This window comes from Electrophorus electricus, chromosome 15 (genome assembly GCF_041902795.1).
Source record: "Electrophorus electricus isolate QZ-2024a chromosome 15, ASM4190279v1, whole genome shotgun sequence".
Taxonomy (NCBI): domain Eukaryota; kingdom Metazoa; phylum Chordata; class Actinopteri; order Gymnotiformes; family Gymnotidae; genus Electrophorus; species Electrophorus electricus.
The window spans coordinates 6081096-6099802 of NC_137511.1; the positions used below are offsets into that span (position 1 = coordinate 6081096).

At 44.7% G+C, this 18707-nt stretch overlaps 1 protein-coding gene across 5 annotated transcripts; it reads left to right on the forward strand.

Annotated features, from left to right (window-relative positions):
* Positions 1-147: 147 nt before the first annotated feature.
* On the forward strand, positions 148-18274 carry psme4b (proteasome activator subunit 4b). Of its 5 annotated transcripts, XM_035533499.2 has the most exons (47): positions 149-611; positions 2253-2393; positions 2517-2633; positions 3138-3191; positions 4991-5035; positions 5347-5496; positions 5623-5686; positions 5782-5856; positions 5954-6076; positions 6228-6320; positions 7325-7590; positions 7814-8000; positions 8267-8356; positions 8472-8536; positions 8641-8791; positions 8946-9044; positions 9126-9195; positions 9286-9353; positions 9443-9658; positions 9745-9902; positions 10120-10215; positions 10322-10377; positions 10507-10563; positions 10662-10717; positions 10818-10916; positions 11055-11117; positions 11201-11296; positions 11389-11520; positions 11783-11992; positions 12130-12266; positions 12370-12423; positions 12508-12637; positions 12741-12822; positions 12909-13062; positions 13150-13216; positions 13312-13437; positions 13534-13686; positions 13786-13890; positions 13976-14067; positions 14260-14391; positions 14974-15268; positions 15398-15526; positions 15627-15782; positions 15881-16043; positions 16572-16705; positions 16797-16944; positions 17244-18274. In XM_035533499.2, exons 1-46 carry the CDS (start codon positions 415-417, stop codon positions 16929-16931), a joined length of 5538 nt encoding a protein of 1845 aa, XP_035389392.1. In that variant the 5' UTR covers positions 149-414; the 3' UTR covers positions 16932-16944; positions 17244-18274. The 5 variants fall into 5 exon arrangements, with proteins under 5 accessions (XP_081553913.1, XP_035389392.1, XP_081553911.1 ...); XM_081697785.1 differs by having other exon boundaries at positions 16797-18274; XM_081697787.1 differs by lacking the exons at positions 16572-16705; positions 16797-16944; positions 17244-18274 and adding an exon at positions 16265-16565 and having other exon boundaries at positions 148-611.
* The last annotated feature ends 433 nt before the right edge of the window (positions 18275-18707 follow it).

Below are 18707 nucleotides of genomic sequence, written 5' to 3' on the forward strand. Positions count from 1 at the left end.
AGGTCATATTATACTCTATTATAAATAGTAATGATTGCCGGCTATGCATTTCACTTACTCTTACCAGATGAAGTAACAGACAGCCACCAAGGGGGGGCGCCCTTTAATGCTGAAGGGGTTCAGTCTCTCACCGGTATGGTATTCGTATGGCTCTTAATCTGTGTACAGGACTGTGACAGGAGACTAAATGTGGGTGACTCAAAATAACGTTACGTGTTTGACACCGGAGGTCTGGCTGAGGTCCGCCGAAGTAGCTGTTTAGCTTTTTTGCGTATGATTAGCACCAGAATAAGTGGAATTTTAGACCGGAAATAGCGATTTTTTGAATAAAGGATTTGTCAGTGGAACTTGTCAAGGACTAAGAAAATAACGTTAGCCACACAAGTCAGAAGAGGATATTCTGGAAATCGTAATATGAAAAAGATCCAGGCCGAAACATTAGGTTTTGTTCCTCAAAAAGACATCGTCTACAATAAGCTCCTTCCTTATGCAGATAAACTAGACAATGAATCTAATGACATTTTGGCCAGAATCAAAGGTAACTTGGGTCGGGCTGTCCAACTCAGAGAGTTATGGCCCGGAGTTTTGTTTTGGACGAGGAAACTCTCGACGTGAGTAACTACGTTACATTTTAATTGTAAATGTGGTGTTTCCTTAACGTCGGTCAAAGCTGAGGACATGAACGTCAACAAGGAGTACCTGCGTTATGTGATGTGAAAGATCGGGCCTACTTCGCTAGCTAGGTAGCTAGCATCTTAGGTTAGCTACCCTTGCTAATTATTTGGGGGGACAGAGAGACATTATTCCTAGTTAACTTGTACTTAGCGAGCTCTTAGCCATCTAGCCTAGTTATCCAGGTTAGCTATCCTAATCAACTTAGTGCTGGCAACTAGCTAGCAGGTTACATATCGGTTAGCTAGCTAGCTAGCATTTTGCCTTGGACTTGAAGTGAAGTGTGGAGTTGGAGTATTTACAGTTCTATTAGTATGCACTTCATAGAATATTAGAAAAGTACCTAGCTCATTTACTTATAATTTAACTATGGGTTCAGCATTGCTTTTCGCCTGTTTCTAAGTAGTTCAATTAACTAGCTAACCTAGCTGGTTTAAACTGCAACCAGTGGTTAGCCGTGGCTAATCTCAAAAGCTAGTATGAGCCTTTGTTAATAGACAGCCAGACAGCATAGCTCTATTGTAGCAAATAAGTAAAATAAACCGTCCTAAAAAGTAAAAGTGTAGGATTGTGTTGTTTAATCCTGTAATCAAGAAACCTTGTTTTGGAATCTATTTCCAACTTCATGATAATTAGCTAATTCTTAAAATGTTCAAGACGGGTTTATGTCAAAAGGTAATTTAGCTAACGCAGTTCTATCTAGCACTAGTAATTTAGTTTAATATTAGCTAGCTAGCAAGCAAGATGCCTTACTCCTGTACCAAAAACTCTGATTAATGATCGTTGCTGAGTGCTGTAGTCGTACGTTTGGATTCCCTGACCGGTGTCCCAACCTCAAATTTAAGTGAAATGTAGCGGGCATGTTAATTTAGGTGATGACACAGGCATGTGTATGTTTAGCACCATCTTACTACTCCAGATTGCTCGTTTAATGCTCTAATTTTTAATTATAAATTCAAATTCAAGTTCAAGGTCTTGTCCAAGATGAAGGGAATTATTTGTCTGAAGAAAAGTAATCCCAGTCATGCCTTCCAGAACCTGTTATGATACATTTGGACGGCATGTGTGCTTAAATTGTTCTGAGGACTGTATTTCTACATCACTGATTTGAGGCACCTGACTTTACTGCAAAGCAATGTTTCTTAACTTGGAGCCCATCACAAGGTCTACATTGTAGTTCTGTCCCAGCTCCCAACAACCTGAACTAAGACATTAATCATTTTGAAAATATGATAATGGTGTAGTCTGAGTTGGATTATAGTAAAGATGCAGATTTTCTGGTTAGCCCCGGGGACATGGTTGAGAAACCCTGCTGTATGGTTTTGCAGATCTCCCCAGTAGCTAATTGATCACATGATTACTGCACATAAACATCTGTCTAGATGTCTAGAAGTCTGAGTAGCTTCCTAAGTAAACTTCCAAGTAAACCAAACTTGAAACACAACAGTCATCAGAACTGATAAATGTGTGCAACAGCAATACATCTCTACAGATTGTGACAGCAGTCTGTGTTATTACCTGTGCTGTGCTCTCTCACTTTGACCCTCACAGCTAATATGTCCCCTGTATTATGCTGACAGGTACCTTCGTCTCTATGGAAGAAAGTTCAGTAAAGAGGACCATGTGCTCTTTGTTAAGCTGTTGTATGAGCTGGTCACCATCCCCAACCTGGAGATCAGCATGATGCAGAGTTTTGCACGACTTCTCATCAACCTACTCAAGTATGCATCTTAAAAATAGCCTGTTACAAAACACAAAAAATAGCATATAATTATATGGACATGCTCATTTTTTATTTAATTAACTTTTTTACTGTCAAACCTGTGCATTCTTCCAAATATTAGAAAAAAAGAACTGCTCTCTCAGGATGACTTGGAGTTACCTTGGAGGCCTTTGTATGAACTCTATGAGAAGATCCTTTACTCCAAAACTGAGCATCTTGGTCTCAACTGGTTTCCAAAGTAGGTTTTTTTCATGTTGGCCCTTCTCTGAGTTATTGACTTGCTAGCTGTAGCCTGCTGTGTTTTGGTTAGCAGGTGTGAAGTTTAATATTCTTGAAATGACTAAGTTCCTCTTTGAGGGTTCCTTATTGACATTGGCAGGCCATGACAAATGTTTCTGTTTGGTATGCGCACATGGGGCAGATTCAGTGTTGGAGTTAACACAGTTTAAGTAGGTCCGTCTGCTAGGCAAGTTGAAGTCATGGGGGGGGGGACCTCCTGAATGTTGTGCATGCGTCATGAAAATCAGACCCTGGTTTAAAGCTCAGTTCGTTGCGGCTTGTTGGAGAATATTTAATTTGACTTTTGGTCTTTGTACACATTCACATTTTTCTTAATTTGATCTTATCAAAGTAGCCAAACATCTAGTTTGGAAGGGAGCATTTGAAGGTATTTACTATGTGATATATTAGTTGATGATGTATTTAGTGTTGGCTTATGCATCTTTCCTTTTCTCACATTCAGTTATCGAGCAGAAGCCTCCCCTAAACAAAAAATGCTTAATTATGTGCGAAAGCGGTAAGCATAGCCAGTGTTTTTTTTTTATATGTTGTATTGTACTCTTTCAAGGGCAATCTTTGGGGTTAATTGCATGCATCTGAAATTAAACTCAAAAATTAAATTCAGAATCCACTCGTAGTCCTGAACATGGCTTATGTTTAAGCTGTATTTAATCATATAGCCTTTACAGAAGCTTCACAGGTCTGAAAATGGTGCCCCTTGTTGCTGTAGCATTGGTTGTATCATCCTATTTGGTTAAATTTTGGCCCAGAGTTGTATGTCAGTTAAGAATATTTAGCTAAATATCTTTTCCTGGCTAACTAACGTATAGCTGGGATCAACACAAAGAGTTCATGGGAAGGGTTTTAACAGAATTGAATGAAAACCTGTTTAAAGCAGAGCAGTAGTTTTCTCCAGAAAAGACATTGACAATGGTCTGTCATAAAAAACATTGACACTGGTCTCTCATTGCATCTGGCTGCTCATGCGCTCATTAAAGAGATTATTCACACCAGATTCAGTAACTAGAACTTCAAGTAAAAATATACAGAAGAGGTTTAAGACACTTTATTAGAGGTTTATCAGAGGTTTCTTAAAAAGTTTTAAAGCATAGCTGACAGGTGCCAGTAGAGAATTTACTTATTTTACTTAAGTGTGTTGAAGTGACCAAATAAACTCTTGTAGTGTGGATCAACACAAACGGTTCCTCAGGCTTTTGACATGAGTGGAATGAAAATCTATATACAATAGACCAGTCTTTGTTCTGAACAATTATCTGAATTGTTATTTATGCAAAAAAAAAAAAAAAAAAAAATCTTAGGTTATACTCACTCATCATTCTGGATCAGGAGAGACTGCTTATATTTTCAATCACTGCCTATATTTTCAGTCCTGAATGCTGATTACTCAAGCTGGGTGAGACTGCTGTCATATGTTGTTGCATAAGTTGTCTTCCAGTTTAAAAAGAAATGGTTGCTTTAGTTTTGCCAGTTTTCCATTTAGTGTCCAGTGTCAGTAAAGATTCTATATTTAACTCCTCCCCAACACCCCCCCCCCAAACCACCACCACTACCACAGCCTCCACAACAGCCTTGTGGCATAGAGAATGTGCTTAGTGAGTTTTCTGGTGTTTCTTGACAGTTAGATGAGGTGTGTGTTGAGAAGGATATTGGCAACTACACCCATACTTTTTCCTTGATTACAGATACACTTCCCTACCCACAGAAGTGTGTTTTGGCAATACTGACTTTCCCCAATCAGTAAACCACTATATCTAAAGCAGGACTACTCGCCTCCCGCCCTGTTAAAGCAGGAAAATCACCAAACTGCTGGACTCTAGGACCAGACTTGGGCACCCGTGGTCTACAATAATGCAGTGTTCTAAAGACGGTGAAGTTTTAATAAATGCATTTAATTGCCGTATCAAGAAAGTCATCTTAGGGAGTCAAAGGAGATCAGTTTAGTATGCATATATACCTTATCGTCTCATTTTTTGATTTGGAAAAATGGAGATAAAATTGCTTCTCAAAAAAGATACAGAAATACCCTCATAAGTTGGCATGCTGCACATGTGCTTTCAGGCTATTGTTGATGTAGTGCAGTCTGGGACTGGACAGCTTTCGATTAGACTGCCACAAAAAGCACTGAGGCTGGGCTTCTGCTTTGCACGTGGTCTAATCGCATCCTGTGCTCTTACTGAAGAGTCCCAAAACAGTCATCGTAGTCTTATGTACACACTTCGTCTATGATGTTCCACTGATCCTCTTTCCTTGTTTCTCTCCATGTTTTCTTCCCTTTGCCTGTCACTATCTCCGTAGCTCTGTGGAGAACGTGCTAAAGACACTGGTGAAGAGCTGTAGACTGTGAGTACACGGCACTTGTCATGTGTCATCATTTTAGCATCTTTGAGGGTTCCCATATAATGTAATCTGCATTACACTCTGTGATGCAGACTAATGTAATTAGGTCATTAGTACACACTGTGCACAGCTTTCATTCTGAGCTGATTACAGCTTTCTCTTAAGACATTATACAGTTGACTGTTACATTACTATGCCAAGCATTTCCCACCAGCAGTTTGCATTGAAAGAGTTATCAAAAATGTTATCAACCATTTTTATGACATAATTTGGCAACATTTTGTTTGTGTGCATGCATGCGTGTGTGTCTGCAGATATTTCCCGGTGTCTGCCACTCAGGAGATGCTGGACGAGTGGAGACCACTACTGTGCCCATTTGATGTCACTATGCAGAAAGCCATCAGCTACTTTGAACTCTTTCTGCCCACCATCTTACCCCCAGAGCTACACCACAAAGGCTTCAAGTAGGTCCACTAAGCGGTAGTCTATTTAAATGCAGAATAATTGCTGGGATTCCCTTATCATCACACCTGACTCAACTGTGTTGTCTCTCTCTCTGTGTGTGTGTGTGTGTGTGTGTGTGTGTGTAGGTTATGGTTTGATGAACTGATGGGTCTATGGGTCTCAGTACAAAATCTGCCTAGTTGGGAGGGGGTGAGTATTTGTTGTTGTTATGAACGCTTACTAAATATTCCTATTTAAAACCAACACATTTTGGCTTGCTGAGCACATGTTATTTTCTGTCCCAGAGTCTTGTGAACCTTTTTGCCCGTTTGGCCAACAACAACATTGGATATGTAAACTGGGACCCTTATATTCCCAAGGTACTGCAGTAAAAGTCATTTTATTCAGTTAAGCTTGCATTTATTGGCAAAGTATGTTCCAACTCTGCCCCTCCCCCCCCTTTCTTTTCATGGTCAGATCTTCACCAGGGTTCTACGGAGCTTCAACTTGCCTGTAGGTACCAGTCAGATGGTGGTGCCCAGGTACATGACCAACTCATATGACATTGGCCATGTTGTCCTCTGGATCTCCTCTATGCTGGTTAGTGTCAGGGGCCACATCCCTTTGAAGTGAAATGGCTACAGATTTGTAAATCTGTATCATTGTTATTTTTATAGGGATAGGTGTAGGTTTGGGTCATTGTCATTGTCTTGTTAGAGTTTAATATTTTCCCTGTGGCCTTTTGTATTAGGGAGGAGCTGAGAATCCAGCCCAGAAACAGCTCAACGGCCTCTTCAGCAGTATTGCGTCCTTCTACCACCCCTCCAACAATGGCCGCTGGTTGGTGAGTGATGTTTCGCTAATGTTCAGCTGCACCTTCTAAGAACCCAAGTTTATGTTTGGTTCAGTTGAACTCTCAGGTTGTGGAGTAAAAGTAGTGGGAGCATGCTTTTTGAAGATTGTTGTGCAGTTCCATTTACCATTGTAGGCAAACATCAGGGATGCCCATCCCCTCTCAGTGGTCTTCATTCCAGAGCATTTGTTGGTCTGTGCTGTCAGCACAGGTTTATGTTTACTCTCTGTACATGGCCTGCTAGCAGTTTACATGCGCTGGCGAGAAGGCCACGTGACAGAGCTCAGTTGCTCACACTGAAGCAACAGATGCTCTTTAATAGTTTAAAATTAATTGAATAATGGTGTTTATTAATGGTTATTAATTACGTCATAAACATCTTAAAAGTCACTAATACATTTTTACATAAGTAAAAAGGGAAACGGTGACCTGCGCATTGCCGGTACCACTTCAGAATAAGACCACCATTATAAAAAAGAAAGGGTGACCTGTTGACCTGTGAAAACTGAATTTAGTGAAGTGTTAATGTAGGCCAAATGATGATAATTTCTGATTAATTGCACATCCTGTTGGTGGTAAAATGGTAGTAGCTTATTAACAATTATCTGCTGAAGCTATCAGATTTAACACTGACTGATGGAGAAGACAGATAAGTAACCAACAAGATCTGAGATTTAACAGTAGAGAGGAATGTGGTCTCACTTTTAGGCCAACACATCACAGATGCCCTTTTTATGTATGTGTTATCCTAAAAAAAGATTGTTTTTCTATATGGTCCTGGTGGACAGATAATATATCTCACACTGAAGTCCACTGAAGCCTACCCAGTATCCAACATCTGATGGTGTCTGTGTGTATGGGGGTGTGTTAGTATTTGAAATTGCCTGTGCCAGTATGTTCTTTTACAGTGTGTTCCTTTTGAGCTTCCTTTTGCATGCGTGTATGTTTACACGCACACGCGTGTATGTGTGTGTGTGTTTGCACGGTCTATGCAGGTCAAGCTGATGAAGCTTCTGCAGCGTCTGCCAGCCAGCGTGGTGCGACGGCTACACCGCGAGCGCTACAAGAAGCCGTGCTGGATCACGCCCATACCCACCAGCCACCGTCTCACCGACGACGACGTCACTCATTTCGTGGAGAGCATGAAGCAGCCCGTTCTCATGGCCATGTTCAGCAAGACGGGCAGCATGGACGCTGCCCAGGCACTGCAGAACCTGGCACTGATGAGACCCGAGCTGGTCATCCCTCCTGTGCTGGAGAAGTGAGTGCCTCTGCTGGGGATGTGGACCATGAGCATATTCATAAGGGCTAATTGATTGTTTAAAGTTTAGTCGGCTGTCAGTTATGCACTTAAGGTTATCCACCACATGATTGACTGTCTAGTAATCTCGCTGCTAGTAATCTAGCTGCTGTCTTAAACTGTGTATGTGTGTGTGTGTGTGTGTGTGTGTGTGTGCCTGTGTGCCTGTGCTCACTCCTTGCAGAACGTACCCTGCGATGGAAACCCTGACTGAACCCCACCAGCTGACGGCCACCCTCAGCTGCATGATTGGCATGGCTCGCAGCCTGCTCAGTGGTGGGCACCACTACCCAGAAGGTCCTGCCCATGTCCTGCCCTTGCTCATGAGGGCCCTGCCTGGTGTCGACCCAAATGACTTCAGCAAATGCATGGTTTGTCTTGATATTCTAGATAATGCATACATGGCACCCCCTTGTAACCTGTATATCAAAATATCTGGGAGTTCACTCAGGACACTGGAACATCAGACCGTGGCTTCCACAGAGCTCAGGCCAGTGGATTCACAGCTGCTAGATCGGTTTTCTGTTTTAAAAGTGTTGTATGTCACGAAGGTGAAATATGCAGAAACTGGGTTCTCACTGAGAATTTCATTTAATGGGACTGCTAATTGATCCTAAAATGTCGCTGTCCATTTTAGATAACGTTCCAGTTCATCGCTACCTTTACCACCCTTGTGCCTTTGGTCGATTGCTCCTCTGCCCTCCATGAGCAGAATGACTTGACAGAGGTGAGGACTGTCTGCATTCTTGCTCCATATGGCAGCCTAATGGATGTCCCTGGGTGTGGCCTTTTTGTCTAATGCAAATCCCACCAGGTAAACTGAAGTCTTCTGTCTTATGTAGATGGAAAGAGAGCTGTGTTCAGCTTCAGCTGAGTTTGAGGACTTTGTCCTGCAGTTTATGGACAGGTGAGTGAGTGATTAGGTAAGGATGTCAGAGTCAGTGTGACTATTTGTTTATATTTGTGTAATAGTTGTTGTGAGGTGTTCACTGGCATGTGCTGTGTGTGCAGGTGCTTTGCCCTGATCGACAGCAGCACCCTAGAGCAGACGCGAGAGGAGACGGAGACTGAAAAGATGACTCACCTGGAGACTCTGGTGGAGCTGGGCCTGTCTTCCACGTTCAGCACCATACTTACCCAGTGCTCCATGGAGATATTCCAGGTCTCCACCTTCCCTTCCTTGCTCATACACATGCAAAACACATGACCACCAGCTGTACTTTGGGCTCTCAGTGAAAAGTTACACACTGATGTACCTACTTTCCACATCGTTTCATTTTGGCTTTGGTCTTCCCTGTTGCTGACCATGTTAATAGGTGGCTCTTGAGAAAGTCTTCAACTTTGCCACCAGCAACATCTTCGAGACGCGTGTGGCAGGCCGTATGGTGGCAGACATGTGCCGAGCGGCTGCGAAGGTGCGCACTGAGCCCACGACATGACTCATGACAGCATGCTTGTGTGCACTAGGGGCTCAACAATTTCCTCTGTTGTTTTAGTGTCACCCTGCTGAGTCCCTGAAGCGGTTCGTCCCCCACTGCTGCAGTGCCATCATTCACATCACTGCCAGTACGTGCAACTCTCTTGGAGTGTTTATCCCGTTTTGCATGTGAATGAATTCTGCTGCAGGTCCCACGATAAGATTTTGGGTTTTTATAGATGAGGATGTTTTGAACGAGGAGGAGCTGGATAAAGAGCTGCTGTGGAACCTCCAGCTGCTGTCTGAGGTAAAAATCTGGCATGGCCAAAATAAATAAAAAGGTCTGAATGACTATGCAGAGGACGTTGAAGCGGTTTGCCCTCGTCCGTCTCTCAGGTGACGCGTGTGGATGGAGGGAAGCTGCTCCCCTACCGCACGCAGCTGGTGCAGATCCTGCAGCTCACCCTGCGTCTACGCTGCAAGCAGGGCTACACGCTGGCCTGCAACCTGCTACACCACATCCTGCGCTCCACCGCCCTCACCTACCCCACCGACTACTGCAGTGTGCCGGGGGGCTTTACCCAGCCCCTGTCTCACTACCTGCCCATTAAGGTATGGCATGGGGCTCAGGAACAGTGAGTTTATTGATAGGGAAGTGCATTGTTTCTTGCATGTGATGCACGCTCCTATCTCTGCAGGACTGGGGGCGTCCAGGCAACCTGTGGGATCTGCAGATCCAGTGGCACGTGCCCAGCGCAGAGGAGATGGCTTTTGTCTTCTACGTACTGGACCTGCTGCTCCAGCCAGAGCTTACACGCTTGCAGAGATACGCCCAGGGTCAGCAGGACATGAGCAGGTCAGAGAGTGGGGTTGGAGGACAGTAAAGGTCAATGAGAGAACTGGAACTAATTTATAAATAAACAGAGATGTTGGTGTTATACAGTTACCTATCTATGCTCGTGCTGGCACTGCAAAGTTCAAAATATTCTCTTAATGTATAGTTGACTGATGAACAACTAAATCTGTGTTTCACGTGTAATTAAAATATTTTGCACTTTGCCCTCTCCTCTAAGGGATGATGTTCTTCAGAGCCTGTCCATCGTGCAGCACTGCCTGCTGGGCGCTGGCGGCATGCTGCCCCCTCTCGATGGCACCCCTGTCTCTGGCCTGTATGGAGTTGACTTGACCTGGATATCATATGTACTCGTAAAAATTCACAATAATTAGTGCATATGAAAAACATGGTCTCATATATGATTATTTTCTATTTCTTAGAGTTCAGAGCATGGTTAGTCTTGAGGAGACTAGTCTGTACATTGGGGTTGACTATGGTAAGCTACTTATCAGTATTTCCTCTACTGATTTTCCTTGCTGTTAGGTGTAGACATTTAGTTTGTCATTACAGTGCATTAGAGCAGGTGCATGTATAGCCTCTGACTAAGATGCTGGAATTCCCACAGATGATTCCAGAGAAAACTATAGAGAGGCAATCTGTAAAGTCATGAGACAGCTGCTGCGTAAGTTCTCAGTCTGATTTTTCATTTGAAAGTTCCTTGGTCTTCCCCGTCTGTAGCTTTTTTGTCTCTACTGCATATGCCTCTTGATTTTCATTTAGATTACATTCTGGAGCACTCGGAGGATGACACCAAATCCCTCTTTTCTATAATCAAGGTGAACATTTGCAGTGTTTTTATATGTATTGGTTAAAAGTGACCTCATCTAAGCAGAAACGCAGACGCATTTGATTACTCTCACCTGTCCCCCTTTTCAGATCATCAATGACCTGATGCATTTCAGAGGCTCTCATAAGCATGAGTTTGACTCTCGCTGGAAGAGCTTTGCTTTGGTTAAGAAGTCTATGGAGAACAGGGTGAGTTCAGGGCTGTTTAGTCTGTCTAGAAAGAAGAATAATTCTGGCCCTTCACAGCAAAATAAAAAGCTCTTGAAGCTATATATGCCACTAATACTCGAGCTATGATTTCTTAATTTGAAATGTTTTGCATCCTAGCTGCATGGAAAGAAACAGCACATTCGAGCTCTTCTCATAGACCGGGTGCTTCTCCAACATGAGGTATCAATTATATATTAGTAAGAGAATATCACATAAGTGCGTGTGAAACATTCATTTTTTTTTTATCTTATTTTCTTTGGCAGATCCGTAAACTGCTAGTGGAAGGTTTTGAATACAAAACTATTCACCAGGATTTGCTCAGAGACCTTCTGCGTCTGTCTACCAGCACCTACAGTCAGGTGAGCTGGAGTAAGAAAGGAATACAGGTATCCACTTGCAGCAGCCATCCTTCCCTTGCAGTTGTCAACAGCATCACCTCACCTGCCACCAGGTCCGCAGCAAGGCCCAGAGCGTGTTGTTCACGGCCCTGAGCACGTATAACTTCTGCTGCCGAGACATCACACCTCGAGTGCTGGAGCTGCTGGAGCCCACGCTCACTGACGTCAGCCAGCAGCAGCTCAAGGTACACAGATCCTGTGAACCCCGGTGCCGTTTCTGCTGACTGGTTTTGTTTTCGGACACTGAACCAGAGTATGTTCGGAGTAGTGTAGATTTGTGTGACTGTAGCAGTACACTCACTGTTCATAGCATCAGGTCTAGGTCACTATTAAATGTCTGTGGAATCTGTTAAGTGTCTTGGGAAATATAACAATTTACTATAATATCAGAAATATTTGTAATTCTTTAAATAGTGTATTAATGTTGTTTACCTATGCTCATTCCAGGGAGCCCTGTATTGCCTGCTGGGGAACCATGGAGGGGTGTGTCTAGCGAACTTGCATGACTGGGACTGCATAAGTGTGACCTGGCCAGCTATGGTGCGCTCGGGCCTCAGCCCTGCCATGTCCCTGGAAAAGCCCTCCATCGTCAGGCTCTTTGATGACCTCGCTGACAAAATCCACCGCCAGTACGAGACTGTCGGCATAGACTTCACTGTGAGAAGCTCTGCCTCCACCCTACTGCGTAAACAATAGACCCTTAAAGTGATTTGGGTGGTTTTCGGGCTGCATTGTGGAGTTGCTCGTGTCTCGCCTAGCTCTGATGGATGTGTGTTGTTTGGGCGGCTGCACAGGTGCCTGAAAGCGCGCTGGAAGTGGGCCGGAAGATCACGGACTCGGCCAGCCCGCCCCCTCTCATGGGCCCTCCCTCAGACCAGGAGCAGGAGGCGGGGCATGCCCTGCAGCAGGCCAGAAACATGGAAGCAGTGCAGTGAGTGACATCACCTGGCCAGACCTGCACCCAGCTAACACCATGCAGTCCCTTACACAGAGCTGTTGTCTCTCACACCCGTTCGTTTATTGATTCTGTGCAGGAGGTATGAAAAACTGGTTACTGACCTCCTGGAGTGCCTGGATGACCGAGACCTGTAAGTTTTGCCTTGTAGAATAAAGTTAGGTGCCCGTGCAACGTGATCTGTATGTAAACGCGCATCTCAAATGTCTCTCTTAAGGCCGTGGAAGTTTGAGCACATGGCCATTGGCTTCCTGTCTCTGCTACTGAGAGACGACCACCCACTCCCGACTCGAGCCGTGCTCTTCTTTGTCCGCAGCCTCAACCATGATGCGCTCATCGTGCGCAAGGTGCCTAGCCAGCTATTCCTGGAACATCCGTGCCATTGTTCCTGTGCAGTGGTGGTGCAGCGCTGTTGTTTTGACCCTTTGCCCTTCTCTCTCTGTCCATTAGGTGGCAATCTCTGCTGTGGCAGGCATTCTCAAGCAGCTGAAGAGACCTCGCAAGAAAGTGGCCGTCACACCCAGTGATATCAGTAAGCAGCCAGTTTTCCATGTCTACTACTACGGACAATGGCAAGAAAATTTAGACTTCCTACATCAAATTTCCTGTGTGTTGTAGGTGGGGTGATGGAGCTAGAGGGACTGGTGGCGGGAGACAGGCCAGGAAATGACTGGCTTCTGTACCATGCTGACAGCTTACCTCGCACCCAGGAGGACTGGGACAATTTTCGCTTCGTGGAGAAGACTCACTGGGGCTACTACTGCTGGCCAAAGTATGTGCCTCTCTACGTCTGTCTCACCAGGAGACGCTCGACTTTGGACCGAAGCGTTGTCTTTACTGTCTCTCTGTCTCCCTGCAGGAAGCTGCTGCTGTATGCTCCAATCAAGGAGCAGCCTAAAGACCTAAGCCCTGAGGAGATGAAAGAGGTTGCCCGCGCTACTCCTGCCTGTGTGGAGCATATGCAGCAGGTAACATCCTCACTCACGGGCTTTAACAAAAACCCCCTCTTCTCCCATTCCAGAGTGAGCTCATCATCTACAACCATTTCTCCAACCCGGCATTCATCAACCAGCTCGTCAGCTTCTTATCCCTGGAGGACCGCAAGGGCAAAGACAAGTTCAACCCCCGCCGTTTCTGCCTCTTCAAGGTACGCGCTCGCAGAACAAGCCACAGAGGCGTGTGGTGAGCACGCTGCCAGGTGAGGCGGGCTTCTCACGAGGCCTTGTCGCTCTCGCCCGAGCAGGGCCTGTTCAGGAACTACAGCGACGCCTTCCTGCCTGTGCTAAAGCCGCACATGGAGCGCCTGGCTGGGGACTCCCACGAGAGCACCCAGCGCTGCGTGGCTGAGATTATTGCCGGCCTGGTGAGAGGCAGCAAGCACTGGAGCTTCAGCCAGGTGAGGGCGACATACACGCAACGCTCACCTGGTGAGGTCTCGAGACCAATTACTTTTTTGATTTGCATTTTCTCTTTTTCTCTCTCTCTCTCTCTAAAGGTGGAGGCTTTATGGCAATTCCTGATTCCTTTGATGCGAACAGCCCTATCCAACATCACCGTGGAAACCTACACAGACTGGGGCACATGCGTGGCTACAGCCTGTGTATGTTCTAAATCTGTGCTCGCCTCATTTTCCATTTATTGTAGGCGTAGCACTCCAGTAACGATCAGTTATTCTGGCCTCACAGGAGAGCAGAGACCCACGCAAGCTCCATTGGCTGCTGGACCTGTTAATGGAGTGTCCTCTTAGTGGAGAAGGGGGTTCTTTTGTTGATGCTTGGTAAGAGAGCAACAGGAAGTACAGCGAATCATTTTGACGCTTAAAGAAAATGACTTGACTGTAATTCCAGTAAACAGTAAAACCCATTGTATGTGTAAAATCATCTTGTAATGATGTGTATATAAATCTTCATAACTGAAAAAGTTTAATTATGATTATTAACCTGTGTGTGTGTGTTTCCCTCTCTCTCAGTCATCTGTATGTGCTGCAGGGTGGTCTGGCACAGCAGGAGTGGCGAGTGTCTGAGCTGCTGCACAGATTGCTGACCTACCTGGAGCCCAAACTCACACAGGTGTACAAGAATGTGCGAGAGCGCATTGGCAGGTGAGACACACACACACACACACACAACCATGACTACATACATAGTGTTTGTTTCCATCTTCATTTCCTGTCATACCTCTGATGAAGTGGGCTACATTAGTCATATCTCTTTTGGTTTGACATGTGACAAATAAAGTCCTTATGCCCACAATGAGCCATAGATTATCAGGGTTTCAAATGAGAATACTGCCCTAAACTCTACTTTAGTAGTTTGCATTAGATAAATAAGGGAAAGAAATGTTTATTTTTTCCTTTCAGACTAGCAGTGTTGGCCAAAAAGACAAAACAATTCCCAAAGGCAGGTGAATGGCATGGGAATTTTCAAATGTGGACCTCCATATTTACATATTTACAAAGTGAAACTGTGTGGGTTGATTTTACTGTAGTTGAGATCCCACATTTTTAAGAATCTGAGAGAATATTGTACATCAGGAACCCCATGCTAGCGCTCTCCATGCTCATATTGTACTTCTGATTCCTCAGCTTATTGCTGTGTGAGATCCTCTATCTCCTACTCTCTCTATCACTCTCATCATCCCTCTTATCCCTCCTCTCCTCTGTCCTCCCCTCTTCTCTTCGCAGTGTGCTGACGTACATTTTCATGATCGACGTTGCTCTGCCCAACACTGGCCCTACCAAGTCCCCCCGCATCGCCGAGTTCACGCAACGGGTGGTGACATGCCTGAAGCCCCTGCTTGAGGGTGACGAGGAGATCCAGAACCACGTGGTGGAGGAGAATGGAGTGGGTGAGCAGGACGAGAGGACACAGGCCATCAAACTGCTGAAAACTGTGCTCAAGTGGCTTATGGCCAGTGCCGGGCGCTCCTTCACGTCCCCGGTGCCCCAGCAGCTCCAGCTATTGCCTCTCCTCTTTAAGGTTCTCTCTCTCTCTTTTCTCTTTTTCTCTCACTCTCTGTCTACCTCTCTTGCTTGTGCTCTTTTACTTTCTGCATCACATTTTCTGCATGCTGTGTTCTCTGTATGAACTCTGCGCGCGCGTGCACAGATTGCTCCAGTGGAGAACGACGACAGCTATGATGAGCTGAAGAGGGATGCCAGGACCTGTTTGTCCCTCATGTCCCAGGGGCTCCTCTACCCAGAGCAGATCCCTTTGGTGCTCAGAGTGATGACTGAGGTGAGCTTTCACACCACTGAGAGTGACAGCCTGCTGTGTGCTGTAGGGATGTCGTCTGGGCTGTAGGCGCTGATCCTGAGGGCCGTGCGTGTGTTCACAGATGGCAGGCAGCAGCTCCTGGCATGCCCGCTTCTCAGTGCTGACCTATCTGCAGATAATGGTCTTCTACAATCTGTTCACCATACTGAGCAACAAGCAGGCCGTCCAGAACATCCGCGCACTGGTCATCAGCCTGCTGGAGGATGAGCAGCTGGAGGTACACATTGCCCCCTGCTGGCTGTGCTGGTTGCGCTCGATAATGCGTATACGGTGCGTGTTCACTCAGTGTTCTCCTGTCTACTTGCTTTTTCTCAGGTGAGGGAGATGGCTGCCACCACTCTCAGTGGTTTCCTGCAGTGTAACTTCTTGACCATGGATGTGTCCATGCAGACTCATTTTGAGGCTCTATGCAAAACCAGGTTGCCTAAAAAAAGGAAGCGAGACCTGGGTTCTGTTGTGGACACCATACCCTCAGTTGGTAAGGTGCTGTCTATTTGACGGTACAGTAATTATTTGTGTTTATCAGCGCATATTTTGTCTACGTACACTAACCTCTTTATTGGCTCCACGTAATACCGGCTCTCACTGGCCACTTTTAGTTACACCTGTCTGTGTAGATGCACAATTGTAGCTCTACAATTATCGTATCTTTTTTCTATTGACATGCATTATTCATCAGTGGTCCATTTCTCACCACAGGGCCACTGCAGACTGTTATTTGGATGGTGAACTATTCTCAACCCAGCAGTAACTCTTGACACATGGGGAAAAAAAACAAGCAACAAAAAAAAAAAAACTTACTGCTGAGTAGAGTATTACATCACACAAAAACATAGTCAGAAGCATCCCTGTGGTCAGAAACTGACCATTTGATTAAAAAAAAAAAAAAAAAACGACAGGAATTGCTCATGGCAAAAGATGAGCTCTACATTTTACACATACAGGTAGTTTCTAATAATGTTTCTGGTGAGTGTGTGTGAGGCACATTGTGTGTGTGTGTGTTCAGATTTGGTGCGGCGTCACGCAGGAGTGCTGGGGCTCAGTGCCTGCGTCCTCTCCAGCCCCTACGACGTCCCCACCTGGATGCCTCAGCTGCTCATGGATCTCAGCGCCCACCTGAACGACACCCAGCCCATCGAGGTGGGCTACATTATCTCTCTCCCTGGCCCAGTCGTTTCTGAAGCCCCTCAGATGGCATTTGAGCTGAAACCTTTGCCCTGTGTGTTTTTAGATGACCGTGAAGAAGACCCTGTCGAACTTCCGCCGGACTCATCACGACAATTGGCTGGAGCACAAGCAGCAGTTCACAGATGACCAGCTGGTGGTGCTCACCGACCTGCTGGTGTCACCCTGCTACTATGCTTAGACAGGTGAAACAGGTCTGTGTGGGGCTCATTTCAAACCCTTTGACTGTTCTATACTCTGAAGTGGTTATGGACTAAGCATACCTGATAGGAGAAGAAACATAATATGCACGGAGAATACCTTGAATTTAGACAGATGGACAAAGGGGTGATTGGGTATGTACTGTATGTATATAACCCACATTTTGCATTTCTGCTGTACTTAATATTTAAGGTTTCTCAGTGCAGGGATGAATGGCCTGCAGCCTGTAATATTGTACAGATAGATTTTGTTTGTTTGTTTGTTTTTGTTTTTTGTTTTTTTTTATCCCCAGAATGCATGGACAAGGACAGACTACCTGTGGATCTTTGAGCTCCCCTCTCCCAGCCATTCAGTGAACAGAGCTTCCCAATGTCTGGTCACTGTTCATAAAGTCTGAGGACAGACTCAGCTATAGAGCTGTTTAGCAATCTACTTTATGACTTTGACTGCTCTGAAGCAGCAGGCAGTGGCTTGACCCCTCTTCAGTAAGTAATGCCAAATGAAGTCTAGACTTCAGTACGGCAGCTCATCGAAACTCTTTTAATGAGTGATGTGTGAATGAAACCTTCTTGAAGGTGGTCTGCTAGCCAGATGTTGGGAATTTCCAGTATAGTAGGATGTTGTATGGCTGAACCACTATAAACCAGCACCACCACATAATGGATGTGCTATTCTGCATTCTTGTGGTACATATTTAATAACTGGTAGCTCCGGATGGCTACTGTGTATCTCTCAGCTCACATGCCTTCATAAGTTTTGTGTCTGTATTTATATATGTGTATGTATTTATGTATCGTACACATGCATTTATTTATGCATAAATGTTAGTTCTAGGAGGAAAAGTTCTGGGTCAAAATGAACAACCAGTCAGGAGCGAGTTCAAACTGTTAACAAGCCCATGACATGATGTGAAGTGCATGAGCATGTTGGGGTGTGTGTGTGTGTGTGTGTGTTCACAGTTTAGAGCAAAGACTGTGTCCACCATGTTGATCCAGGTTACTTATGTGGCATGTGACTGGGAAACCTCACAGTATCCTCCAACCCCACACAGACATCTTCGTTTTTCCTGTACCACCAGCCGCACATATGTAAAGCAGTAACATCCTCTGAAGCACACGCTGGCCCAACCACGAAGAGCTAACTCCAATTAGGAGTGAAACCTGGTTAGGTTTGGTCTGCATTATGGAATGTCCATAACACAACCATTGTTGCTTGGTGCCAAAACTGCAGTGATTTTTCTCTATTTTTTTAAATGTACTGTTTGCTTGTTTTACCCAAAAAACAAAACAAAAAAAAAAAGCCAATAAATGCATTGTTTTTAAAGTGTTCTTTTTTTCCTTCTTTAAAATTAACAGATTTTCCACATGGTCTTGGTTACCAATAACCTGCTGTTCATGGCTGGAATGTAACATTACAATTTGCTTCATCTAAAAAAGAATCAGTTTTGGCTTTTGACTAATTTAGGCTGCCAGTGCAGAAGTCACCAGATTTGCAGATACTTTACTGGATGGCAATGGCACATTGAGATTATATTGCTACTATCCATTACTACAAATACAAAGCTAAGGACCTAAAAAAAATAGTGTACATGTAGTATGGCAAGTAAGGTTCCCATGCACCTTTGGCATGTAATAAGTATATGCCCCCTTGCCTACATTTACTATAGTTTTTCTAATAATAATAATGGGATGGTTTTTAATTATGGCAACATCATAAGGTTAAGGTAAAACAATCACAGCTGTGACTACCATCATTA